Source organism: Phacochoerus africanus, chromosome 8 (genome assembly GCF_016906955.1).
Source record: "Phacochoerus africanus isolate WHEZ1 chromosome 8, ROS_Pafr_v1, whole genome shotgun sequence".
Taxonomy (NCBI): Eukaryota; Metazoa; Chordata; class Mammalia; order Artiodactyla; family Suidae; genus Phacochoerus; species Phacochoerus africanus.
In genome coordinates, this window is record NC_062551.1 from 85186677 (window position 1) to 85214534 (window position 27858).

General features: G+C 43.1%; 1 protein-coding gene across 2 annotated transcripts; it reads right to left on the minus strand.

The window, feature by feature from the left end:
* TAF12 (TATA-box binding protein associated factor 12) lies at nt 1-27340 on the minus strand. 2 transcript variants are annotated; one of them, XM_047792897.1, is made up of 7 exons: nt 27234-27340; nt 12762-12846; nt 11800-12051; nt 8663-8740; nt 6531-6645; nt 2477-2565; nt 1-488 (listed from the first exon to the last, which is right to left on the minus strand). In XM_047792897.1, exons 2-7 carry the CDS (start codon nt 12831-12833, stop codon nt 453-455), a joined length of 642 nt encoding a protein of 213 aa, XP_047648853.1. In that variant the 5' UTR covers nt 12834-12846; nt 27234-27340; the 3' UTR covers nt 1-452. The 2 variants fall into 2 exon arrangements, with proteins under 2 accessions (XP_047648853.1, XP_047648854.1); XM_047792898.1 differs by lacking the exon at nt 12762-12846.
* Nucleotides 27341-27858: the final 518 nt, after the last annotated feature.

Genomic DNA, 27858 nt, shown 5'->3' on the forward strand with positions numbered 1-27858 from the left:
TGTCTTTTGACTAATAACTTCTTTATTCTGGAAAAGGAAATGAAAATCATATTCATATAAACACTGACATTACAAAGTACAGGGAAAAGGGGAAGGGAGAAGGAAAAAAAAAAATCTCTAAAATCCTGTTAATACTGCCTCACCAAACAAGACCATAATGCTTTGTCCCCTAGTCAATCACTTATATAATAAACCAAATAAAATCTTCTCTGGAAGATACACTGCTCTTCTTTGAGACGGGAGGAAAATGGGACTGGAAGTTGGGGTAGGAGGCTTTATTCTTTTGGCAGATCTTCTCAGTCATTATAGATATTGCTGCACTGTTAATAAAAAATATATGCTTCTCTGTAAAGCATTAAAAAAAAAAAAAAAAATCCAAGGATGAGATGGCTGAGGTCTCAGCTCAAGTATCTCCAAATACATTGTTGTCCATTCCCTGACCTTTCCATGTGTTATTTCTTGGTTGTTTTCCGGATCAATGCCATTCTCTGAAAGGAGAGAAATAAGCAATTCCACAAGTTAGAGTCAGGAATTTTCTAGACCATCTATGTGTGGCTGCACCACAGGCTGAAACCCTCAGGAATTTATAGACACAGGGCAGCTCAGCAGACTCCTGGCTCAAGCACAGTCTATGGGATCCTAAGAAATGTTTCAATTGGAGTTCCCGTCGTGGCGCAGTGGTTAACGAATCTGACTAGGAACCATGAGGTTGCGGGTTCGGTCCCTGCCCTTGCTCAGCGGGTTAACAATCCGGCGTTGCAGTGAGCTGTGGTGTAGGTTGCAGACGCGGCTCGGATCCTGCGTTGCTGTGGCTCTGGCGTAGGCTAGTGGCTACAGCTCCGATTCGACCCCTAGCCTGGGAACCTCCATATGCCCCGGGAGCGGCCCAATAAATAGCAAAGAGACAAAAAAAAAAAAAAAAAGACATGTTTCAATAGGCCACTGGACCCATTTTATTGACCAAAAGACCCAAACTCCTCTATGCTAGCAGTATGGCAAAAATTAAAAAGTAGAAGGTGACAGCTCTTGCCTTTCTAGGATTTAAGGGACAGGCCATCAAAACATGTTTTCTATGCTTATCCTCCCTTCCCCACTCTTTCTCTGATGATAATAAAACAGTGATGAGGCCTATGTTTCAAGCCTGTTGCTACACATAAAAGGAACTGAGGAGTTCCCATTGTGGCTCAGCAGGTTAAGAACCCAACTAGTCCATGAGGGTGCAGGTTTAATCCCTGGCCTTGCTCAGTGGGTTAAGGATCCGACACTGCCGTGAGCCATGGTGTAGGTCACAGACACGGCTCGGATCTGGTGTTGCTTGGGGCTGTGGCATAGGCTGGCAGCTGCAGCTCCTATTTGCCCCCCTAGCCTGGGAATTTCCATATGCTGCAGCTGCAGCCCTATTAAAAAGAAAGAAAGAAAAAGAAGCTGACATTTCACACTTGATGATATACAATGAAGGAAAATGACCTCAAGGAGTTAAGGATCCGATGTACTGCCGTGGCTTGGGCTGCTGCTGTGGCGAGGGGTTAGATCCCTGGCCTGGGAACTTCTACATGCTGCAGGCATGTCCTGCCCAGTGACCCCAATGTCTTCCACTATAATCCATCAGGGAAACATTCAAATCATGGGTTTCAAATTTTACTATTATCAGCCAAACTAATGACTTGCCTTTGCTTAGTCCTTTTGACTAAGCAATTGTTTCAACATTATAAAATTTATTGACTGATAAATAAATAAATAAGGCTGAACATTTGGGACCAGAGCCAATGCCTTCTGAAGAACACTGCAATCCTTCGATGCAGGCTGTTGGCGGCCTCCTTGTAGGGCTTCTCTATGAGCTCTATAAACACCCCTGCTCCAGAGACCCCAGGCTATGGAAAAGCAAGGTACATTCAGCCAGGACTGCCCACTTGTGCCTGTCAAGCTTGGAAAAAGCCTACTTTCCAATCAGAGTAGCTGGTTAAATTAAGACTTGTCAAATGGAGGCCAACATTGCTATCAGACTGACCAATGACAGAGACAGCTTGACCCCTCAGTTCTGCAGTAAGACGGACAGAGGACAAAGGTTAAGCTGGGAAAGAGGCCCGAATGCCTGGGTGTCACCTCCTAGCACAAGTGCAACACACTTCTGCTTTCCTTAAAATTCCCTCAATATGATGTTCAAATCAGCAACAATGAAGGAAGATTTTATAACAGAGAGGTGGTGGTGATGAGTTCCACCCATGTTAGAAAAACCTAGAATCAACTGCTTTAAGTGACACCCATCAGAATTGAGGAAAAGACCTGAGACTCCATGTGGGAACAGCAAAGCACCCAGGAAATATCAGGCTGATCTCCCATGGAGCCTTGCTGCCTCTTGGCCTCTCTGGCCTTTGAGGAAAGTGACACCTGCAGTGATGGTAGCTGTGTGCATTCCCTCTGAGACACAGCTCAAGGGATCTGATGTGGCTGCCCTGAGACCCTGAAGACTTCTCACCTGTTTATGAGCTTCTGTGGTGCAAGCTTTTTTGTAGGGTCGGATTTCTTCAGAGCCAAACCCTGGGATCCACATGTTCCACTGGCGTTCTGCAAGGAAGAGGCCCACACAGAGTTAAGAGGACCAGGAAGGCAGCATGAGGGGCAGTGTGACCCTCAGACAAGGGTCAAGAAGGACTAATCTGGGTGATCAACTGAACTAATTAACAGGAACTCTGCCGAGGGTTCTATGCAATACAAATGGAGGAATTGCATATGACGCCTCCAAGGTTTTAAAGAACACCATTTGAACTTCTTGCAAAGAAAAAAGAGGTAAATGAGTCAAAACTTTGAGTGTAGGGGTCCTATGGTTTCCATGCAGCTCTATAGGAAAGGAACATTATCTGTTTCTTCAATGGTCTTGCCCCCTATTTTCAAGGTAACCCCTCTCAAATCCAAAGAAGGAGCAGGAACAGAAAGGCACTCCAAACAAGCTGGAGTTAAGAGTCAAGTCCCAGCTCTACTGCTTCACTGTGGAGCAGTATGATGTTGGGTCTCAGTTTCTTCATCTTTTATATGGTAGTAACAACAGAAATAACCATGTGATCGGGTGGGTGGTTGAGAGCCTTCAATGGCATAATCCCAGAGCCTGGGATAAATACATAGAGATGCAGATATAGACACAGGCATGTCCACATCATAGCTCCATGTCCTTGTGCCATTGGACATGACTATCCCTATAAGACTGTCACTAGGAAGTTACCATCCCTGTAAGACTGTTACTACAAGTTACCAGTCTTTCTTCCTTCCTTCCTTTTATTTTTATTAAAAAAAAAAAATTTTTTTTTGGTCTTTTTAGGGCCACACTTGCAGCATATGGAAGTTCCCAGGCTAGGGGTCCAATCGGAGCTACAGCTGCCAGCCTACACCACAGCTCACGGCAACGCCAGATCCTCAACCTACCGAGCGAGGCCATGGATTGAATCGGCATCCTTGTGGATACTAGAGGGATTTGTTAACCACTGAGCCATGATAGGAATTCCCTTTTTTTTTTAAAAAGGCTGCACCTGTGGCATATGGACGTTCCTGGGCCAGGGATCAAATCCAAGTCACAGCTGCTGACCTATGCTGTAGTAGCTTGAGGTGCAGTGGGTTAAGAATACTGCATTGTCACTGCAGTGGCTCGGGTTGCTGCTGTGGCACAAGTTTGATGCCTGGTCCAGGAACTTCCACATGCTGTGTGTGAGGCCAAAAACATTAATCAATTTAGTAACTTCTGAATATTTACAAACATTAAATCAAAGCTAAATTAGAGATAATGAACAAGTATGAATATATACTCTATGAATATATTTTATGAAAAAAAATGGAAGGAAGGGAGGGAGGGAGGGAGGAAGACCACGTCATTTAAAAGGGGAGGTTTACCAACTACGCAAATATAGAAAAAAGCCAGGTCAGAAGCAAACCCTGGCAGTACCCAGCCTGTCCAGAAGAGAGGCATCGAGAGTTTATAGCCCCACTGTCAAGCTTATCCTTCCTGGGGGCAGGGGAGGAGATGTGTGCAGCAGACCTAGATGGTCTGGTGCCATTTAACACCAGGCTTCCTAACTCCTCATACTCTGATCCTATGCCCTCCAGGTAATCTGATTATGATTCAGGTTCCATTAGGCCCAGTACAGAAGCTATTCTGGTCATGCAAACTTCTGAGTATTCATGTCTCTGCGATAATTATCTATTACCCTTAATGAAGGGTTCCAATTTTATTTTCAACAATTAAAATACTACATATATATATATATATATATATATATATATATATTTTTTTTTTTTTCCTTTTCCTTTTTGTGGCTGCAACTGCAGCATATGGAAGTTCCTGAGCTAGGGCTGATTGGAGCTGCAGCTGCCAGCCTACACCACAGCTTGCAACAATGCCAGATCCTTTACCACTGAGCAAGGCCAGGGATCAAACCTGAATACTCATCGATACTAGTGGGATTCTTAACCCCTCTGAGCCACAGTGGGAACTCTCTCTATATATTACATTTTATATATATATGTATTTTTTTGGTTGTTGTTTTTTGTTTTTTTTTAGGGCCGCACCGCGGCACATAGAGGTTCCCAGGGTAGGGGTCAAATCAGAGCTACAGCTGCCGGCCTACACCACAGCCACAGCAACACAGGATCCAAGGCACGTCTGCGACCTACCCTATAGCTCCCACTTAAGCCGGATCGAACCCACAACCTCATGGTTCCTAGTTGGATTCATTTCCGCTGCACCACAATGGGAACTTCTGTATTTTATATTTTGGCTTCCCCCCAAGGCAGGTGGAATTTCCTGTGCAGCGATCAAACACACGCCACAGCTATAACCAGAATCACGACAATGACAATGCTGGATCCTTAACCTGCTGAGCCATGAGGGAACTCCCCATTTATGTTGTTTTAAGCTACCTAGTTTGTGGTACTGCTTCAGCAGCCCTTGGAGACTAACACATCTTCCCTTGAAAGAGTCTCAGCCCCAGCCACTACCTGACTTTAATCGCATGAGAGATCATTAGCAAAACTGCCCAGCTAAGCCCAGTCAACCCCCAGACTTATAAACAAAATGAACAACTATTACTGTTTAAGCCATGTTTGTTACAAAATAATAGATAATTGAAGTATCTGTCTTCTGCTAATAACACCAGCACTGATAAGCAGAAGTGTGTTATTTACTCTACCTTCATTGCCAGCACCTCCCTGAGCAGTATCTCCCTGACACTGGGAGGGAAGCCTTTAAGTCATGGGCTGATCTGCACTGAATCCCTTAATATCTTCTGCCCCATTCACCTGGCCTGACTGTCTATGTAGTCACAGACTGTCCCCTTTCTTTTGATGTCACTGCAACTAATGCAGAGGGGAGCTTATTCATTTCTATGTGATTACGATCATCAGTGTTTAGATAAGTATCTCCTAGAAAAACGCAAGCTCAAATTTAGTGTTTATTAAGTAGAAAAGCAGAATACAAACGTATATGTACATTATGAATATAATTTTCTTAGAAAAATACTTGAGGAGTTCCTGTCATGGTGCAGCGGAAACGAATCCAACTAGGAGCCATGAGGTTGCGGGGTTTGATCCCTGGCCTCGCTCAGTGGGTTAAGGACCCAGCTGTGAGATGTGGTGTAAGTCGCAGATGCAGCTCGGATCCTGCATTGCTGTGGCTGTGGTGTAGGCTAGCAGCTATAGCTCCAATTTGACCCCTAGCCTGGGAACCTCCATATGCCGCAGCTGCAGCCCTAAAAAGCAAAAAAAGAAAGAAAGAAAGAAAGAAAGAAAGAAAGAAAGAAAGAAAGAAAGAAAGAAAGAAAGAAAGAAAGAAAGAAAGAAAGAAAGAAAGAAAGAAAGAGGAAGGAAGGAAGGAAGGAAGAAAAAAATAATAAGCCAAAAACTGGAAGGAAAATACCTCCATATGAATGGTGGAGATATAATAGCTACATTTACTAAGATTTTACTTTCTGCCAGTCACTTTACAAACATAATCCATAATTCTCACAATGACTTCATAAGAAGGATATTATGACCCCCACTATACAAACGAAGAAACAGATCCTAAGAGAAAACACATAGGAAGGACAAGGTGGTACAGTCAGAAGGTGGCAAACCCAATGCCGGGGTTCACTCCCTCTACCATGAATGGATCTCTTTCCTGTTTGATGCTACCACTGAATGAATACATAAATCCCAGAGCCCAAAAGTTGTTGTTGTTGTTTTCTATTTTAGAGATGCACCTGCAGCATATGGAGGTTCCCAGGCTGGGGATCAAATTGGAGCTGTAGCCACCGGCCTTCACCAGAGCCACAGCAACTCAGGATCCCAGTTGCGTCTGCGACCTACACCACAGCTCACAGCAATGCCGGATCCTTAACCACTGAGCAAGGCCAGGGATTGAACCCACGTCCTTGTGGATCCTAGTCGGGTTTTTAACCACTGAGCCATGAAGGGAACTCCCCAAAGCCCAAAAGTTTGATCAGGTTCCTGCAGGTTCCTAAAGGAGCTAAAGTGTGGATCCCTCAGGGGGAAATGAGACCACCTACCTAGATGCAGCTGGACATCCTTTACTTCCAGTGTGCTGGACTTGCGATGCCGAGCAAGCTGGCAGGCTGCTGTCACCACGCTCTCGATAAAATCATCAGCGATCTGCAGCAGCATCTGGGGGAAAAAGGTGGGGGAGAGTAACCAAGACATTGGCAGGGTAGGCTCCTGTTGCTGGGACAATTGAACCGCATATTTAGTCAGGTTTTCTAGCAGAGGGCCTGGAAATCAGCATTTGAGCGAAGGTGGGGAAAAGGACTGAGGACAACAAAAGAAAGACATCAACTCATTAACCAGGTGGAGAGAAACTCACACCTCTCTGAGGATGTACTTTCTGTATTTCTACCCAGCAGGGAACAACCAGCCCACCCCCTACCCACCCCCCTATATCTTCTTCTGAATTACATAGGAAAATACAAGTGAATCATTAATTCCTCATTCCTTTATTTAATTAATTTATTTACTTATGGCCATGCCCACAGAATGTGGAATTTTCCAGGCCAGGGGTTGAACCTGCACCACAGTAGCAACCGCAACCTGAGCTGCTGCAGCAATGCTGGATCCTTAACCCACAGCATCACAAGAGAATTTCATCTTTCATATTCTAAAGGTTTTTTGTTTTTGTTTTTGTTTTTTTTTTGGTCTTTTTAGGTGCCACATCCATGGCATATGGAAACTTCTAGGCTGGGGATCAAATCATAGCTGTAGCTGCTGGCCTACACCACAGCTACAGCAATGCCAGATCCGAGCTGTGTCTGCAACCTACACCACAGCTCAGGGCAACACTGGATCCTTGACCCACTGAGCGAAACCAGGGATCGAACCTGCATCCTCATGGGTACTAGTCGGGATCCTTAACCACTGAGCCACGACAGGAACTCCTCCACACATGTGGCACATGTAACAGTGGTTTAACAAATTCTCCGAGTACCCGTTGTAGCTCAGTGGCAACAAATCTGACTAGCATCCACAAGAGCACAGGTTCGAAACCTGGCCTTGCTCAGTTGGTTAAGGATCTGGCTTTGCCATGAGCTGTGGTGTAAGTTGCAGACTCGGCTTGGATTCTGAGCTGCTGTGGCTGTAGTGTAGGCTGGCAGCTGTAGCTCCGACTGGATCCCTAGTCTGGGAACCTCCATACGCTGAGGGTGTGGCTCTAAAAAGACCAAAAAAAAAAAAAATCTCATCTACCATAATAGGAAGTCTATGACTATTATAAAATTAATTAACCAAAGAATATGTTTAAATATACTACTTAGAAATATGGAGGAATGTTCTAGAAACAATTAAAATTGTTAAAAGTGAGTTGAAAATCGTTAAGACTTCTTACCAACACAGGAGGAAGCCGAATCTCACCCACAGAACCAAGACTCAAATTCAGATTTGTTTGCCTCTGAAGTCTGTGCTTTTTTTTTTTTTCTTATGACCACACCCATAGCATATGGAAGTTCCCAGGCCAGGGACTGGATCTGAGCCACATAGCACCAAAGTGGGGACTGAACCCACACTTGTGCTGCAACCCAAGCCATCGGAGTCGGATTCTCAACCCACTGTGCCATGGCAGCAACTCCTAAAGTCTGTGTTCTTTTTTTTTCTTTTTTAGGGCTGCACCAGGAGGTTCCCAGGCTAGGGGTCCAGTTGGTGCTACAGCCACCAGCCTACACCACAGCAACACAGCAATACCAGATCCTTAACCCACTGAGCGAGGCCAGGGATCAAACCCTCAACCTCATGGTTCCTGGTCAGATTCGTTTCTGTTGTGCCATGAAAGGAACTCTCTAAAGTCTGTGTTCTTTTTTCTTTTTTTTGTCTTTTTTGTTTGTCTTTTCTAGGGCCACACCCATGGCACATGGAGGTACCCAGGCTAGGGGTCCAATCGGAGCTACAGCTGCTGGCCTACGCCAGAGCCACAGCAACTCGGGATCCAAGTAGCGTCTGCGACCTACACCATAGCCCATGGCAATGCCGGATCCTTAACCCACTGAGCAAGGCCAGGGATCAAACCCGCAACCTCATGGTCCCTAGTCGGATTTGTTAACCACTGCGCCATGAGGGGAACTCCAAGTCTGTGTTCTTAACAGCTATTCAATACTACTTCTCAGTGACACAGTCTCTAGGGTACCCAACCCCACTTTACCTCCTCCACATCTTCATCCAATTGCTCATTAGGATCCACTTCTCTTACTAAGTCTTGTAATTTCTTCTTGGTCAATACCTAGAGTTAATCGGAAGAACAATTTTCAGCCATGTATCAAACAAACAAACTCATTACCCTATAATGAAGACTGACAACTTGTTGGGTTTAGTTTCTACTTTCCAAAGAATTATCAATCTGGCGTACCTGATGGTATTACTAAAAGAAAAAAAAAGGAAAAGAAAGACTACGCTCTCAAGATAGAAATAGCCTAAGGAAAGGCAGAAAGAACAATATGGAAGAGAGGCCAACATCTGTCAGGTAGTTTATTAAATGCTACATTAATGTGTAATTTTATGACCACACAAATCATACAGTGCCTCTGCTGACATCGGACATGCTCTTCCACCCTTCCTCCTATGTGCTCAGGTGCCAAACTGTCTAATACTTTTCCTAGCCTACCCAGGCAAAAGCAACCACTTCCTCCTTTGGCCTCTACTGTACTCTGTGTACCCTTCTACTGTTGTGTACATTTATAAACTTGTCAGTTTCTTTTTCTTGTCTTTCGTCTTTCCAGGGCTGCGCCACGGCACATGGAGCTTCCCAGGCGAGGAGTCTAATTGGAGCTATAGCTGCCGACCTATGCCAGAGCCACAGCAACGCCAGATCCTTAACCCACTGAGTGAGGCCAGGGATCAAACCCGAAACCTCATGGTTACTAGTCAGATTTGTTTCTGCTTTGTCACAACGTGAACTCCCCTCTTTCTTTTTTTTTTTTTTTTACCTGGCCAATCCTGCAGCATGTGGAAGTTCCAGGGCCAGGGATCAAACTTGCGCCACAGCAGTGACCCAAGCCACAGGAGTGACAACACCAGGTCCTTAACCTGATGAGCCACCAGGGAACCCAAAACTGGTCTTCTCTTTTTTGGCTACCCTGCGGTATATGGAGTTCCAGACAAAGGATCACATTCGAGCTGCAGTTACTGCCTATGCCACAGCTGTGGCAATGCCGGATCCTTAACCCTCTGTGCCAGTCCAGCTGTCGAACTTGTGTCCTGGTGCTGCAGAGACATCACCAATTCCGTTGCACCATAGCAGGAACTCTCAAACTTGTCTGTTTCTGACTTAATAGGCTGAAGGCTCCTTGAGGGCAGGGAATATGTGTTGATCTCTGTAAACCAAATATTTGTGCAAGTATACACAAATATGATCCCTCTTTCATAAAGGAAATGTCATATCCTTTCATCCATATCTATGTCATTAAAAAATGATCAAAAATGGAGTTCCTGTCATGGCACAACAGAAATGAATCCAACTAGAAACCATGAGGTTGTGGGTTTGATCCCTGGCCTCGATCAGCTCAGTGGGTTAAGGATCAGGCGTTGCCGTAAGCTGTGGTGCAGGTCGCAAATGCGGCTCGGATCCTGCATTGCTGTGGCTGTGGTGTAGGCCAGCAGCTATAGCTCCAATTTGACCCCTAGCCTGGGAATCTCTATATGCCGTGGGTGTGGCCATAAAAACAAAAAAAGCTAAAGAAAAAAGATCAAAAAGACATACATTAAAAAAAAAAAGACATACACTAAAATGTTAACCACAGTTACTTTTGGGTGGTGGTAGAATTATGGGTTATTTGTTCTTTCTGTTCTTCTAAAGTTTCATGATAAGTATGTATAACATTGGAAATAAGGATAATAGAAGATAATTTTAAAAATAAACATGTGCTGGAGTTCCCGTCGTGGCTCAGTGGTTAACAAATCCGACTAGGAACCATGACGTTGCAGGTTCGATCCCTGGCCTTGCTCAGCGGGTTAAGGATCCAGCATTGCCGTGAGCTGTGGTGTAGATTGCAGAGGTGGCTCAGATCCTGCGTTGCTGTGGCTCTGGCGTAGGCCGGCAGCTACAGTTCCAATTTGACCCCTAGCCTGGGAACCTCTATATGCCACAGGAGCAGCCTAAGAAATGGCAAAAAAGATAAAAAATGTGTTAATAATGTCTCAGATCTATCCATTCTACCTTTATCACTTAATTCAAGCCTTTGCTACATATCTTGATTTATTGCAAAAGTCTTAGACTTGGTCTTCCTCCAAATCTGCCCCCTTTCTACGTTTCTTGCCCTTTCATTGTCAAGTTAATCCTAAAACATACTACTTTTATTATGTCTCTTTTACTCATTAAATATTTGCACAGATTGTTTACTAACTAAAAGTTCCAGTGGAAACTACTGCAGACCCAAAATGTTCTGCTGTAACCCTACCTATACAATTTTACCTTCTGCTCTTCTCCAGCTCCACATTCAGCATGGGTCGGTCTCCTGCCTATCTGCCCAATCCTTCCAATTTACCATCACTAGACCCTCCCCCCATTCTCTTGAAATGTTGCCATTCGATTCTACCCAGCCTACAAGGCCTAAGTCAAAAGATTATACTTATTTTTTATGGCTATGGAGGTCAGAATCAGGATCATAAGGAGAAAGAGTGGGTCAGATTTTAGAAGCATTGCAGAAAACACATAATGGCAGCAGCTACTAACACAACATCACAAATTATACTTCAATTTTTAAAAAATGGCAGCAGCTAAATGAACTAGTAGGAGAAAAAGACTGGAGGCAAGAGTACTTTTATTATAGGAATAATGAATAAGAATCCATTAATTATTAAACTATTTTATTTAACAATTATATAGCATATATGTATATGTAAATATATAAATACCTGTCATAGGCAAGGTGTTTTGTTAATGCACTTATGTATGCCTGTGTATATAGGTAAATAAATACATATACACACACACACAAATACTACAAAGTAAAAACTGATAAATGTACATGATATATATATATACATATTTTTTTTGCCATGCCTGTGGCATGTGGAAGTTCCCAGGCCAGGATCAAAACTACACCACAGCAGCGGCCGAAACCACAGCAGTGACAGTGCCAGATCCTTAACCCACTGCACCACAAGGGAATTCCTAAATATACATGATATTTTGATAAAGAACTTCAGAAGTCCAAAGGAGGGAAAAGACCGTCTTTCTTAGCTGAAAGGAAGAGGCTGCATCTGAGACGGACATCTCTCAAAGTATTACTGCTTCAAAGAACAGATAAGAGGTGCTCACAGAGAACAAAAAGAGGATGATACCTGATTGTTTTCAGGGCTGAGACGCCCTCCTGTCCCAGGAGTGCCTGGGATCTTTACCACTGTAGTGCTATTGGCCATGGAGCCTTGTGGAGGGGTGCTAGCTGGTTCCGGTTTTATCGATGAGAAATTGGAGAGGTTGATTAGGGCTGAGGGGCCAAACTGGTTCATAATCTGCCGTGCTTTGGACTTCAGCTCATAGAGCTTATCGAGATCTTGTTTCTTTTTGGAGCTATGAGGACCAAGGCCAATCAACTGTAGAAGAAAAACAAGAGAATTAGCTCCGGAAGGACATGTAATAAAGGATGAGTTTTGAAAGTAAAATTCTTCAAGGTGTGTCAGACTTTGAAGGGTCTTCATTTGATACCTGAACATTAAAAGTGGAAGGAATGAAGAATGTTCATTGCTCTCACCTGATATTTAGAAACCATCTCTTCTCCAAAAGCTAAATGAAATAGTCCATACAAGTGAAATAAGGAAGAAAGTAAATAAAAGGAGGAATCTTATGTACAAAAATAAACAAGAATAAGAAAGATTTTTTTGAAGACTTTGTAAAAATAGAATACTTGGTTAAGTAGCACATGCATTATTTCTGAACATCAATTAATGTTAAATTCAAAGAAATCATGGCACAATCACATATTTGAAACCTAGTCACAAAACTTCAGAAAACAGATTAGTTCACTTTGGCATTCCAGAACATGCTTAAGTCTATGTCAGAGCTATGACTAATAAACATGACTTTTAGCAACTGTTAACAGTAAGCTCTTCACTGTCATCAAAGACAAATTTTCTCTGAGTGTTAGCAATCTTTAAATACATGCAGAGTCCCTAGCCTGGAGTAGCCAAGACTTCTTCATTTTAGAGCCATGAGTCTGACTCTGTGGACCTCAGCTTTGATGTCATCAAGGTTAGAAGCACATTCACCAAGTTCTGCCCACAGTGGCCTCAAGGAGCTTACTTACAGCTATCTGAGTGTCTAGATCTTTAATTACATCAGCAACAGCTGTGAGCCCGGTGAAATGAGAGGCAGCCATTTTCAAAAGCTACCTGTAAATGAACAACTGGCATCAAGCACCACCCTTCCACAGAATCATTTCAGTTGCATGGCCTGGCACATCTTCAAAGACCAGGATCCAGGCAAACTAAATGCAGAGATACATTTCCTTAACTCTTCTGGGTACCAAGAAAAAATCCTCTATCTTTTTCATATACAACTTTTAGAAGTAATTAATGATGCAACCTAAATGTCCACTGACAGAGAAATAGATAAAGATGTGGTACATATATATAAAGGAATATTACTTGGCCAAAAAAAGGATGAAACAATGTCATTTGCAGCAACAGAGATGAACCTGGTGATTATCATACTAAGTGAAATAAATCAGAGAAAGACAAATATCATATGATATCACTTATATGTGGAATCTTAAAAAAAATGATACGAATGAGCTTATTTACAAAACAGAGTCACAGGATTTGGAAACAAACTATGGTTACCAAAAGGGAAAGGTGTGAGCGAGGGATAAATTAAGAATTTGGGGAGTTCCCGTCGTGGCGCAGCGGTTAACGAATCTGACTAGGAACCATGAGGTTGCGGGTTCGATCCCTGGCCTTGCTCAGTGGGTTAAGGATCTGGCGTTGCCGTGAGCTGTGGTGTAGGTCGAAGACTCGGCTCGGATCCCATGTTGCTGTGGCTCTGGCGTAGGCCGGTGGCTACAGCTCTGATTTGACCCTTAGCCTGGAAACCTCCGTATGCCATGAGAGTGGCCCAAGAAATGGCAAAAAAGACAAAAAAAAAAAAAAGAATTTGGGATTAACAGGGGAGTTCCCGTCATGGCGCAAAGGAACACGAATCTGACTAGGAACCATGAGGTTTCAGGTTCGATTCCTGGCCTCGCTCAGTGGATTAAGGATCTGGCGTTGCTATGAGCTGTGGTGTAGGTCGCAGACGCAGCTCGGATCTGGTGTTGCTATGGCTCTGGCGTAGGCCAGCGGCTACAGCTCTGATTCGACCCCTAGCCTGGGAACCTCCATATGCTGTGGTTGTGGCCCTAAAAAGACAAAAGACCAAAAAAAAATAAATAAATTTGGGATTAACATACATACTACTATATAAAACAGATATCAACATGGACCTACTATATAGCACAGGGAACTCTACAAATATTCTCTAATAACCTATATGGGAAAAGAATCTGAAAAAGAATGGATGTATGTATATACATAACTGAATCACTTTGCTGTACATTTAAAACTAACACAACATTGTAAATCAACTATACACTTAATTAAAAAATAAACATTAAATTTTAAAGAGTAATTATTGGAGTTCCCGTTGTGGTGCAGCGGAAACGAATCTGACTAGGAGCCATGAGGTTGCAGGTTCGATCCCTGGCCTCGCTCAGTGGGTTAAGGATCTGGAATTGCCGTGAGCTGTGTTGTAGGTCACAGACACAGCTCAGATCTGGCGTTGCTGTGGCTCTGGCGTAGGCCAGCAGCTGTAGCTCCGACTGACCCCTAGCCTGGGAACCTCCATATGCCATAAGTGCTACCCTGAAAAGCCAAAAAAAAAAAAAATTAATTAATTATTGATGATAATACTAACATAAGATTCTCTCCCAATAAAATGAATGCTCTATTGTTAGGGATAAACTAGCAGGACATGAAACACTTTATTGGCCAAAATTGTGGAATTTGAACCTACAAGAATCATGGCAATGGTTTTCAGCACTTGATAAAGCTTAGCAACCTGAATGAATATCTGCATCTATTCTACTCTTGCCCCAGGTGCTGAGTTCCTCCCCCACAAATTGTCTCTCTAATAGGAGAAATCATCTTCTCCTGGTTTACCCTTAATAAAAGCAACTAACCATGCACTGGTTAAATGACCAAGAGAATCTTGTTGGCCAAAAATAAGCTGAAGGGGGCAGCACAGCACCAGGATTACTTTTTTTTAAACAAGGTATGTGGTCCATGACTCCTTTTTCCTTTCCCTCAAATGTTACCAAAGGAAGAATCAGGAAAGGAAAAGATTGTTAACATGATAATATTGTTCTAATGTTATAAAAGCAAACTGTTTTCCTAGAGCAAGTTCTATGAAAAAGCCTTATTAAATATTATCTGTATATGGAGTGCCCGTCATGGCTGAGCAGAAATGAATCTGACTAGCATCCACAGGATGCAGGTTTGATCCCTGGCCTCAATCAGTGGGTTAAGGATCCAGCGTTACCGTGAGCTGGGGTGTAGGTTGCAGACATGGCTCAGATCCTGAGTTGCTGTGGTGTAGGCTGGGAGCTGCAACTCCCATTCGACCCCTAGCCTGGAAACATCCCTATGGCACGGATGGGGCTCTAAAAAGACAAAAAAATAAATTAAAAAAAAATTAATTGGCTATTAGTTGTAATGAATATACCATACTAATGTAATAAGTTAAGAATGGAGAAACTGGGTACAGAGTATATAGGAACTGCGTTATCTTGCCACTTTTTCTGCAAATCTAACACTGAACTAATAGTTTACTTTTAAATGAAAAAAAAAAAGAACAAATTACTAATACACAAAACAACAGGAAAGAATCTTAAAATATTTAGGTAAAAAAAAGCTAGTCTCAAAAGAACACATACTACATGATTCCATTTATATGAAATTTTAATCTCTAATGATCTAAAAACAAGTCTTTACTGATAGATGGTGCAGAGACTGACGGCACAAAGGAGGGCTAGAGGTTTCTGAGGTGATGTAAAGCGTTATACATCTTGAGTAGGGTGCTGATTACACAGCTGCTAGCTACAGTTATCAAAACTCATGGAACTATATGCTAATAATGTATACATTATATGCAAATTACACCTCAATAAATTTGGGGAAAAAATAACAACTGTGCAATTACTATATACCCTAGCAATTGCAGTCTTAGACATTTATCCTAGAGAAATAAAAACTTTTTTTAAAATTTTTTTGGTCTTTTTTGTCTTTTTAGGGCTGCACCTAGAGCATATGGAGGTTCCCAGTCTATGGGTGGAATTGGAGCCACAGCAACTCCAGATCCGAGCCGTGTCTGTAACCTGCACCACAGCTTATGGCAATGCCGGATCCCTAACCCACTGAGCGAGGCCAGGGATCAAACCTACAACCTCATGATTCCTGGTTCGATTTGTTTCTGCTGAGCCAAGACAGGAACTCCTAAGAAATGAAAACTTATGTTGACACAAAAACCTGAACATGAATGTTCATAGTAACTTCATTTGTAATTATCACAATTAGTTATCTTTTAATGGGTGAATTATTAAACAAACTGTGGAATATCCGTACCATGGAATACTACTCGGCAAGAAAAAGAAATGAACTATTAATACACACCTCGGATGAACTTCCAGAGAATTATGCTGAGCAAAGGCCAATCCAAAAGGAGTCCATATTGTGATTCCATTTATATAACATTTTTGTCTTTTTTTTTTTTTTTGTCTCTTCCAGGGTCGAACCCACAGCATATGGAGGTTCCCAGCCTAGGGGTCTAATCGGAGCTGTAGCCACTGGCCTACGCCACAGCCACAGCAACGCCAGATCTTTAACCCACTGAGCAAGGCCAGGGATCAAACCCGCAACCTCATGGTTCCTAGTCAGATTTGTTAACCACTGAGCCACGATGGGAACTCCTATTTACATAACATTTTTGAAATGACAAAATTTTACAGAGGACAGATTGGTGAGGCTGTCAGGGGTTGGGTGGGAGGGAGGGAAGTGTAGTTATAAGAGGGCAATGAGGGGTGCTTATGATGGAATTATTCAATATCTTGATAGTGATGCTGGATAAACCCATAAAAGTGATGAAATTGTATAGGACTTATTATACATACACATACAAGCAAACAAGTGCAAGTAAAACTGGGGCACTCTGAATAAGATTGTTGGGTTGTATCAATGTTGACATCCTGATTGTCATATTATACAAAAGTTTTGCAAAATGTTATCACTGGGAAAAACTGGTGGTGCAAAGTGTACAAGGGATGCATTATTTTTTATAAATCTACAATTATCTCAATTTTTTAAAACTGGAAAAACAATATTCTCAAGAGTAAAGAAAGCCCTTCTAAAGATGACCCAAAGCTCAGAAGCCATAATATAGAAGACTAGTATGCTCAATTACACAAAAATAAAAATGTCTACATGGCAACGAACATAATGGACAAATGAAAATATATGCAAAATACATTAGACAAAGGGCTAATTGCTTTTATATATTTTTAAAAAACCCTACATATTAGTAAGCACTAATACTCAAAAGAAATATTATGAAAAAATGACAGTACAAGAAAAAGAAATTCAAAGAGTTCTTAAAATAATGAAATGATCCTTATTCTCATTCATAATAAAAATGCAAATTAAAACTACAAGATACTATTTTTCTCCACTTGGCAATGATGAAAAAGTTTTATATATACTGTGTTTGAAAATTTTATGGAGAATTAATCATTTCATAAGTTGTTGGAGGAGTTCCCACTGTGGTAGCAGTGGGTTGAGAATCTGAATGCAGGAGTTCTCATCATGGCTCAGTGGTAACAAACCCGAACAGTATCCATGAGGACCCTGGTTCCATCCCTGGCCCTGCTCAGTGGGTTAAGGATCTGGCATTGCCTTGAGCTATGGTGTAGGTTGTAGATGTGGCTCAGATCTTGTGTTGCTGTGGCTATGGTGCAGGCCAACAGCTGCAGCTAAAATTCCACCCCTAGCTTGGGAACTTTCAAATGCTGTGTGTGTGGCCCTAAAAAAAAAAAAAAAAAAAAAAAAAAGAATCTGACTGCAGCACCTTGGTTGCTGCTGCTGAGGTGCAGTGTTGCACAATCCCTGGGCCAGAGCAGTGGATTAAAGGACCCAGAGCTGCTGTAGCTCAGATACAGCTCCTGGCCTGGGAACTTCTATATGCCACAGGCATGACCATAAAAAAAAAAAAGTTTTAGGAGTTCCCGTTGTGGTGTAGCAGAAACGAATCCTACTAGGAACCATGAGGTTGCAGGTTCAATTCCTGGCCTCACTCTGTGGGTCAAGAATCTGGCATTGCTGTGGCTGTGGTGTAGGCCAGCAGCTACAGCTCTGATTAGACCCTGAGCCTGGGAACCTACATATGCCAAGGGTGTGGCCCTACAAAGACAAAAAGACAAAAAAAAAGTTTTAGGAGTTCCCACTGTGGCTCAGCAGTAATGTACCCAACTAGTATCCATGAGGATGCGGGTTGGATCCCTGGTCCCACTCAGTGGGTTAAGGATCCAACATTGCCGTGAGCTGTGGTATAGGTCACAGGCTTGGATCTTGTGTTGCTGTGGCTATGGTGTAGGCCGGCAGCTGCAGCTCCGATTTGACCCCTAGCCTAGGAAGTTCTATATGCCATGGGAGCAACCCTAAAAAGAAAAAAAAAGTTTTAAAAATTGCTGGAGTGAGGGAAATATAAATCAGTTAGTGATCTCTATAAAGGGCTACTTGGCCCTATGCACCAAAGTAAGAAAAGTTACATTGTTTTGATCCCATAGTTCTGTTTTCAGCAATTTATATACAGTTGAACTTATATGTGAATAGAATACTATACATATAAGGAATTTCAACCTAAATGTCCATCAAAAGTGATATAGTTAAATAGGCTAGGGTATAACTATATAATGGAGTACACTGGAAAGGAATGAGACTCATGAAAATATTATGCTAAGTGAAAGAAACCAGTCACAGACTACATACTGTATGATTCCATTTATATCAAATGTCTAGAATAGACAAATCTATAGAGACAAAAAAGTAGATCAGTGGTTGCTAAGGCTGAGAGGTTGGGGGAGAGGAATAGGGATTGACTGCTAATGGGTATACGGTTTCTTTTAGGGGTGACGGATATCTAGAATAGACCATGGTGATGGTTACACAACCTTGAATGTACCAATAAAAACTACTGAATTGTATAGTTTAAATTGGTAGATGATATGATATGTTTATATCGAAATAAAGCTGCTTTTAGGACTTCCCACTGGCTGTGGCGCACTGGGATCGGTGGCGTCTTGAGAGCCCTGGGATACAGGTTCAATCCTGGCCCGGCACAGTGGGTTAAAGATCTGGCCTTGCCTCAGCTGTGGCCCAGATCTGACCCCTGGCCTGGGAACTCCGTATACCTCAGGGTGGCCAAAAATGAAGGGAAAGAAAAAAAAGGCTGTTTCTAAAAAATGAGAAAGCTCATGAAATGACCTACAAGATACACTGAAAATGCAAGACGCAGAGTAGTAAGCATAATTGGGGTTTTTTTTGGGTTTTGTGTGGGTTTTTTGTTTTTGCTTTTTAGGGCCGAAGCTGCACCATATGGAGGTCCCCAGGCTAGGGGTCGAATGGGAGCTGCAGCTGCCAGCCTACACCACAGCCACAGCAATTCGGGATCCAAGATGTGTCTGCAACCTACACCACAGCTCATGGCAAGGCTGGATTGTTAACCCACTGAGTGAGGCAGTGGACCCTGAGCCACACTAGTCAGGTACCCCCAAGCCACAACAGGAACTCTTATTTATTTTAAAAGACACACAATCATAAATGCATACATTATTCCTGGAAAGATACAGAAGAAACTAATAACAATGGTTGTCTTGAGGGGGACAGGGAAGTGGCAGTATCTGGGTGGCTCATGGGACCAAGGTGGGAGACTTATTTTTCATCGGATACCCCAAATTCTGTAATACGTGTATATGTAACCTATTAAAAACATTAAAGTACTATTTGGTTTGTTTCTTCTGAAGAAATAGGTAATACTGATCCCTGCTTTTAAAATATAGCAAAAATACAGTACTAGCAATAAAAATGAACCTTGACCTTTATTTCATACCTTATACAAAATAAATTCCAAGCTGATCATAGACTTAAATGTAAAACTGTAAAACTTTTAGAAAATATAGGAGCAAATCTCCTTAACTTTGGGTCAGGCAGAGTTCTTAGATATAACACCAAAAGCCCAATCTACAAAAGAAACTGATAAAGTGGACTTAATCAAAATGTAAAACTGCTCTGCCAAAGAAAATAAAGACAAGTCACAGACTAAGAGAAAATATTTACATTATCAAGTATCTGACAAACAACTTGTATCCAGGGTATATAACGGGCTCTCAAAATTCAATAAAAAAACAAACAACCTGATTAAAAAATGGGCAAAAGAACAGGTCCTTCACCAAAGATGACCTATGGACAGCACATAAACACATGAAGAGATGCTCAATATCATTATTCACTAGGGAAATCCAAATAAAGTCACAATGAGATACCACTGAATACCTATTAGAATAACTAAAATTAAAAATAAAATAGACAATCGGTGTTCCCATCATGGCTCAGTGGTTAATAAACCCGACTAGTAACCATCAAGTTGCGGGTTCAATCCCTGGCCTCGCTCGCTCAGTGGGTTGGGGATCCAGCATTGCTCGTGAGCTGTGGTGTAGGTCACAGACATGGCTCAGATCTGGTGTTGCTGTAGCTGTGGTGTAGGCCAGCAGCTACAGCTTCGATTCAACCCCTAGCCTGGGAACCTCCATGTGTCTTGGGAGCGGCCCTAAAAAGACAAAAGATAATTAAAATAAAATAAAATAAAGTAGACAAGTGCTAAAGAGGATGTGGAGCAACTGAAACCCTGAGACATTTCCTTTTTTTTTTGCCGTGTTGTTTTTAGGGCCACACCTGTGGCATACGGAGGTTCCCAGGCTAGGGATTAAATCAGAGCTGTAGCTGCTAGCTTACACCACAGCCACAGCAAGGCTGGATCCAAGCCACATCTGTGACCTACACCTCAGCTTGTAGCAACGCTTGATCCTTAACCCACTAAGCAAGGCCAGGGATCAAACCTCATGGCTCCTAGTCGGAGTCAGTTCCGCCAGGCCACAATGGGAACTCCCCCTCAGACATTTCTGATGTGACCGTAAAATGGTGCAGTCTCTTTGGTAAATCGTTTGGCTGTTTATTATACCCACTCTTTTTTTTTCTTTTGTCTTTTTGCCATTTCTTGGGCCGCTCCCACAGCATATGGAGGTTCCCAGGTTAGGGGTCTAATCGGAGCTACAGCCACCGGCCTACACCAGAGCCTCAGCAATGTGGGATCCGAGCCGCATCTGCGACCTACACCACAACTCACGGCAACACCAGATCCTTAACCCACTGAGCAAGGCCAGGGATCGAACCCGCAATTTCATGGTTCCTAGTTGGATTCGTTAACCACTGCGCCATGACGGGAACTCCTGTTTATTACAAAATAAAATATACACTTATCATGACCTGGTAATCCACTCCCAGGTATTTACCCTAGAGAGGTGAAATCTTAGTCACACAAAAATCAGTTATGTGAATGTTCATAGCAATATTATTCAAAATTTCCAAAAACTCAAAACAATCCAGATGTCTTTCAACTAGAAAATGGATAAACAAACTATGGGTTTATCTATAAAAAGGAATACTACTCAGCAACAAAAAGGAGGAACTACTAACATACGCAACACAGATAATTTCAAATGCACTACGCTAAGTGAAAGAGACAAGACTTGATTCCATTTATATGACACTCCAAAACAGGCAAAGCTATATGGATGGAGAACAGATCAGTGATCCCCACAGGTCTGGGACGGGGGAGGGTCTGACTACAAAAGAGGAGCATGAGAATTTTGGGGGTGGTGGAACTGTTAGGTAACTTGAGTGTTACGGTGCTTACATGACAGGACACACTCGTCACAACTCATAGAACTGTACCCACAAAAAGGTGAATTTTATAAGGAAATTATTTTTTGGTTTTTTTTTTTAGGGCCACACCCATGGCATATGGAGGTTCCCAGGCTAGGGGTCAAATCGGAGCTACAGCTGCTGGCCTACACCACAGCCACAGCAACACAGGATCTGAGCCAAGTCTACAACCTACACCAGAGCTCATGGCAATGCTGGATCTTTACCCACTGAGTGAGGCCAGGGAAGGAGCTCGCAACCTCATGGTTCCTAGTCGGATTCATTTCTGCTGCCCCACGACAGGAACTCCCCATGGTAAGTAAGTTTTAAAATAAATTTTAAAAAATCACACCCTATCAAAATGGTCCAAATTACCTGTTTACTGACAGCTTTCATTAGCCCAGTTGTAGATGATGCTGATCAAGCACAATGGAATGAAGTGACCGTAAATAACCTGAATTCCATTATGTAATGTACCCTAGCTGCCTTTGGGCTACTCAAATTTCCTTAGAATGCCAAGAGATAGGAATGTACTACTGAGTAAAAACAGAGGCATCAAATGTGGGACAGTCTGAGAGGATGATTATAATAGGAAACTCTTTACTAGCTCCTACTATGTGGAAATCATGTGCGACGGGGTTCAAGTTGGGAAAATCTATCCCTCAGGGATCTACAGTAGAAAATACTTAATGATTTTTATGAAAACAAGATAGTGTGCCTGGGAGTTCAATTAAATATCCAAGACTATTCTCCCTCCCTTTACCCATCATATTTAAACTGTAGTAAATAGGCAAGGATGACAAGCCCTACTTTTCCTTTTAGCAATCTTGTACTGCAAACAGAAATCAAGTTTTAACTCTATTATTATTGTTATTGTACCAAGAGACTCTGATTTTTTTTTTTTTTGGCTTTGCCCAAAGTATGCCAAAGTTCCACAGTGGTGGGGACAGGAATTGAACCTACGCCACAGCAGTGACAATGCCAGATCCTTAACTGCTAGGCCACCAGGGAAATCTAGGATCTGACTTTTCAGAGGGTAACAAAACAGGGGAGACCTTTTTTTTTTTTTTGCATTTTAGGGCCACATCAGCAGCATATGGAGGTTCCTAAGCCGGGGGTCTTATCAGAGCTACAGCTGCCAGCCTACACCACAGCCACAGCAACGCCAGAACCAAGCCATGTTTGGGACCTCACCATAGCTCACGGCAATGCCGGATACTTAACCCACTGAGCAAGGCCAGGGATTGAACCTGCAACCTCATGGTTCCTAGTCGGATTCATTTCTGCTGTGCCATGATGGGAACTCTCAGCAGGGGAGAATTTGAAATGGTTTTAAGACTGTGGCCCTCTCTGGGCATCTGATCATTAACATTTTTTTTTTTTTAAGTGAAGAGAATAGGGGAATAGTTGTTTTTACAACCTGTTTAAAAAATGTTTAGGAATTTATTATTTAAACAGAATGCTGGCGTGAAGGGGACTACCATTCTGTGGGCATGGGAGCCCTATCACTGTGGTGCATGACTTAGGATATGGGTTTCCTACCTGGCTATTTCTTTCCTCACTGGCTTTTGATGTATCTAGAGGAGCTCACATTTCCCAGTGCAAATAAACCAAAAAGAATCAATTAATTGCAATCTGTGAGACCTGAAAGGAACACAAATATGGAATTTTTTGTTTTCTAATTTGATCCTGCTTAGGCAATTTCAACTTAACAGAGAGGTAGTACAGTACAACGATCACGGCGGCAGCGTCTAGATTCAAGTACCAACTCTGCCACTTATTAGCTTCATGTCCTTTAGCATGATACCTAATCTCTTTATGCCTCAATTTCCTCCTCTGAAAAATACAGTTAATCATAAAGTGTACCTCATATGATTGTGGCAATTCACTGAGTTTATACATCTAAAGCACTTAGAAGAATGTGTGGTGCATGATAAGTACAATTTAAAATTTTTGCTGGAGTTCCTGTCGTGGTGCAGCAGAAATGAATCCGATTAGGAACCATGACGTTGTGGGTTCTATCCCTGGCCTCGTTCAGTGGGTTGAAGAATGGGCATTGCCATGAGCTGTGGTGTGGGTCACAGACGTGGCTCAGATTCCAAGTTGCTGTGGCTGTGGTATAGACAGGCAGCTGTAGCTCTGATTCCACCCCTAGCCTGGGAACCTCCAAATGCTGCAAGTGCAGCCCTAAAAAGACAAAAAAAAAAAAAAAAAGCTAATATTATATATATAGTCTCCTGTTTTAAATCTTAGTTATAAAAATCAGTATATAAAAACTAAAAGGTAGAAGTGTGGTGCAGTGGGTTAAGAATCCGACTGCAGAGGTGTGGGTTCGATCTCTGGCCCAGCACAGTGGGTTAAAGGATCTGGCATTGCTGTGGCCATTAAAAAAGAAAAAAAAAAAAAAACAAACCTAAAAGGTTTCACCCATCTTGCTATGTATTGGTGACATCCTATAACCATTCTTATTACTACAGACATTAAAAAAAGAACAGTGGAGTTCTCTTGTGGCACAGCCAGCTAAGGATCCAGTGTTATCACTGCAGTGGTTTGGGGTTTGATCTCTGGCCTGGGAACCTCCACATGCAATGAGTGTGGCAAAAAAAGAAAAAAAAAAGACTCAAGTCAGCTGGGCTGAGTGCTATCCTAGTTCTGCCACTGGGTTATGCGAGCTCCTTTTAACCAGAATTTCTACATAATTAGAAGGACCAGGCAAATTCTAAAGTTCCCTCCAACTCCAACAACTAGTATCTAAGATTTATTATTATTATTTTTTTTGTCTTTTTTTTTGCTATTTCTTGGGCCGCTCCCTCGGCATGTGGAGGTTCCCAGGCTAGGGGTCGAGTCGGAGCTGTAGCCATCGGCCTACACCAGAACCACAGCAACGTGGGATCCGAGCCGCGTCTGAGACCTACACCACAGCTCACGGCAACGCCGGATCGTTAACCCACTGAGCAAGGGCAGGGACCGAACCCGCAACCTCATGGTTCCTAGTCGGATTCGTTAACCACTGCGCCACGACGGGAACTCCTAAGATTTAAAATTAAGTCTGTATGTACTTTTTTTTTGGGGGGGGGGTGTCTTTTTGCCTTTTCTAGAGCCACTCCTGCCGCATATGGAGGTTCCCAGGCTGTAGATGCTGGCCTACGCCACAGCCACAGCAACTGGGGGTCCGAGCTGCATCTTTGACCTATACCACAGTTCATGGCAACGCGGGGATCCTTAACTCACTGAGCAAGGCCAGGGGTCGAACCCGAAACCTCATGGTTCCTAGTTGGATGCGTTAACCACTGCACCACGACAGATATGTACTGATTTTAAAGTTTGTCTTCTGCTTCCAACACACCTGTTTCATGGTACTGGTTGTAAACACTGCCGATATATTGTTTCCAAAGTACTTTGGGACTTCCCCCAAACACCTTGAGTAAAAAGTAATATGTTCTTTGAATTCATGAACCTGTGGCAGGTTTGATCCCAGGTCCAGTACAGTGGGTTAAAGGATCTGCGTTGCTGCAATTGCAGTATAGTTCGCAACTGCAGCATGGGTTTGATCCCTGGCCTGGGAACTTAAACATGCCTTGGTGCAGCTGTGGCGGGTCGGGGGTGGGGGTGGGGTGGGAATAACATGTTCTGGAGTTTCTTTGTGGCCTAGTGGTTAAGGATTTGGCATTGCCACTGCTGCAGTGAAAGTTTGATCCTTGGTTTGGGAATTTCTGCATGCCATGAAAGCAGCACCCGCCTCCCCGGGGCCTGAAAGTAATATGTTCTATGTTCGTATCCACTCTAACACAATGATTCTCTATCAGGTACATTCTTAGAAATCCTATTATAATAATTCAATCAATGCTAGAGCCACAAATGAGTAAAATAAGTAGCACATTTTCCAAAGATAGATGAGGATGCAATTTTGCTGATGGGCAAACTGAGACAAGGCGAGGAATCCACTTAGAAAAGCAGAAAAAACTTCAAACACCTGAGTTTGACTGGGTCTGGGCCACTTAGTACCATGTGATTTCAGGGAAACATTCAACGTCTCTGCACTGATTTCCTTATCTGTGCCATGGGATTAACAATATCTAACTGGTGGGGCAGTAAGCAGTAATTAAATGATTTAATACTTGAAAGTGCTTATGATGGTGTTTGGTTAGTCTGAGTAAGTTTCAGTAAAAGATATTATTGAAGAAGGGAAGTGACTAGTCCAAGTCTCTCCACCATCCTTATCTGAAAGCGGCTATTCCAGTAAATGCTTATACTAAAAATACAGGATACAACTTACCTATATGAACTTTCTAAATGACTATTTTTGAGAGGGAAGGGGCTTCATTTAATGGTTTCCTAACTGGTAAGTGACATTCACTGCATCAATGTCAATACAGTAACAAGACTCAAAGTACTTAAATCTGTAAAAATTTCCCTCTTGAGTTTGAAGTTAGAGCAAAGATTCCAGAAGCATGTTTTCAAGGAGTATTAACTGAGCCTCTCCCATTTGCTATGCAGAGCAGGGTACTGTAACAAAATTTCCATCTAATCAATCATTGACTCAGTGTAACCCTAAGCCCTGTTTGGACTTTAGCCTCCTTAGAGGTAAAATATGAGTTTATAAAAGATGATCTTGGGAGTTCCCTGGTGGTCTAGTGGTTAGTACTTGGTGCTTTCACCGCTGCTGGTCCAAACCCTGGTCTGGGAACAGAGAAACAGATATCCTCCTACATAAAGCCGCTGCAAGCCCGGGGGTGTGGGGGGACGCCTGATATTTCCGGGGTCTCTCCATCTCTGTCATTCTCTTCTTTGAAATGCAGAGATCTATGCTAAATATCGGAGTTGAGTGGAATGGGATTTAAAGCACTTATAAAGTACACAACTGAGTTCAAACTGCTTTAACTTCACACCAGTGCTACTCCTGAAGGAGCAGAAAACGAAGATGCTTGGCTTCCTAGATCGTTCTGACACGATAAGCCTGCCAAAAGCCAAATAGGCAGCGTGAAGGAGTCGTCTTCCCCTGAATACATCCTTTACCATTCCCGGTTCAGAGAATATGAGGGGATGGGGGAAGGATCACTATGTCTTTTTCAAACTCTCTCCCCTTCCCTTGGAGGCTGATCTACTTACAGACACAGCCCCTTACACTCTCCGCTTTTAGGATCTCAGGTCCTCATAGTCCTGTTCCCTCAGGTACTTCGGAGTCTGCAAGCCCCGATCCGGTCCCCAAAGAAGCGCATCTTCACTGCCCGCTCCTGTTCTTCCCAAACCCAAATGTTCTCTTACCGCTCCTGCCTCTCAGGAACCTGTCTTCGCTGCCCTGTTTCTGAATCGTTAGAAGCCTGGGTCTTCACTGTTCCGCTTCTGCCGCTTAAGAGCCCAAGTCCTAACAGCTTCGCTTTTACCTCTCAGGAGCCCGTGTCTTCACACCCCGTTCAGTTCCGACCCTCTCCTCTTAGAAGCACGGATCCTCATAATCCTATCTCTCTCAACTCGCTTTCCCTTGCGTGCGGGAGAACTCACATCCATCCCGGTTCCCTAAGTCCCGTCTGGAGCCCAGGTCCCCACAGCCGCGTCTTCTCCGATCCCCGAGCCCCTCAGTCCCGTCCCACCAGCCTGATTCCTCACACAGCCCAGTCTCCTTCACAATTTGGCTCTTCGAACACTGACCACTGTGGTCTGGGTCCTGACTCCCTCCTCCCGCTCTTATTCCTCAACTGCCAGGGCCCAAGACTCACAGGCAGCAGCGTCTATCTCCCCATGATATGCGGAGACTGCCCCAGTGAAGCGTTCGTCTCAGCAGCCGGTCCGACTGCTCGGCCCTCCCCGAGTACTTCCGGCACCGCTCCCCGCCTCCAACCCGGAAACGCGCGGCTCTTCCGGCTGGCGGGCGCGCGCCTGCTTTGCGCAGGCGCAGACTGCTCTCCGACACGTGGTCACCGTTCTGCGTTGTAGCTCAGTTCTGGTGGTTAGGTTTTTTCGGCTTGTGGTTAATGGGCAGTGTAAGCAAACTATGCGCTTTGTATTCTGGCGGTACGAGCCCTGCCCTAGCTATTTCTTTCCGACTCTGCCTGCTGTGTTTATCGCTATCATGACCAGCATTGACGTCCTCGGATGGCTTAGAGGTCGCCATTTTTGGTTGGTGTCTTTGTCGTGCTATCAGGAAGGTAATAACTCGTGGGACAGCAACACTCCATAGATATCCCGTTGGACCCCAGCAGGAAAAATCTGAGGACAAGGGAGACCGATTGGGTTATGACTGTGAATAGGCAGTTAATAATAATAGTAATAATTGAGCACTTACTATCTGCCAGGAATTCTTCTAAACCTACGGTAAATCATTTAACGATTTAAAGGAAATCT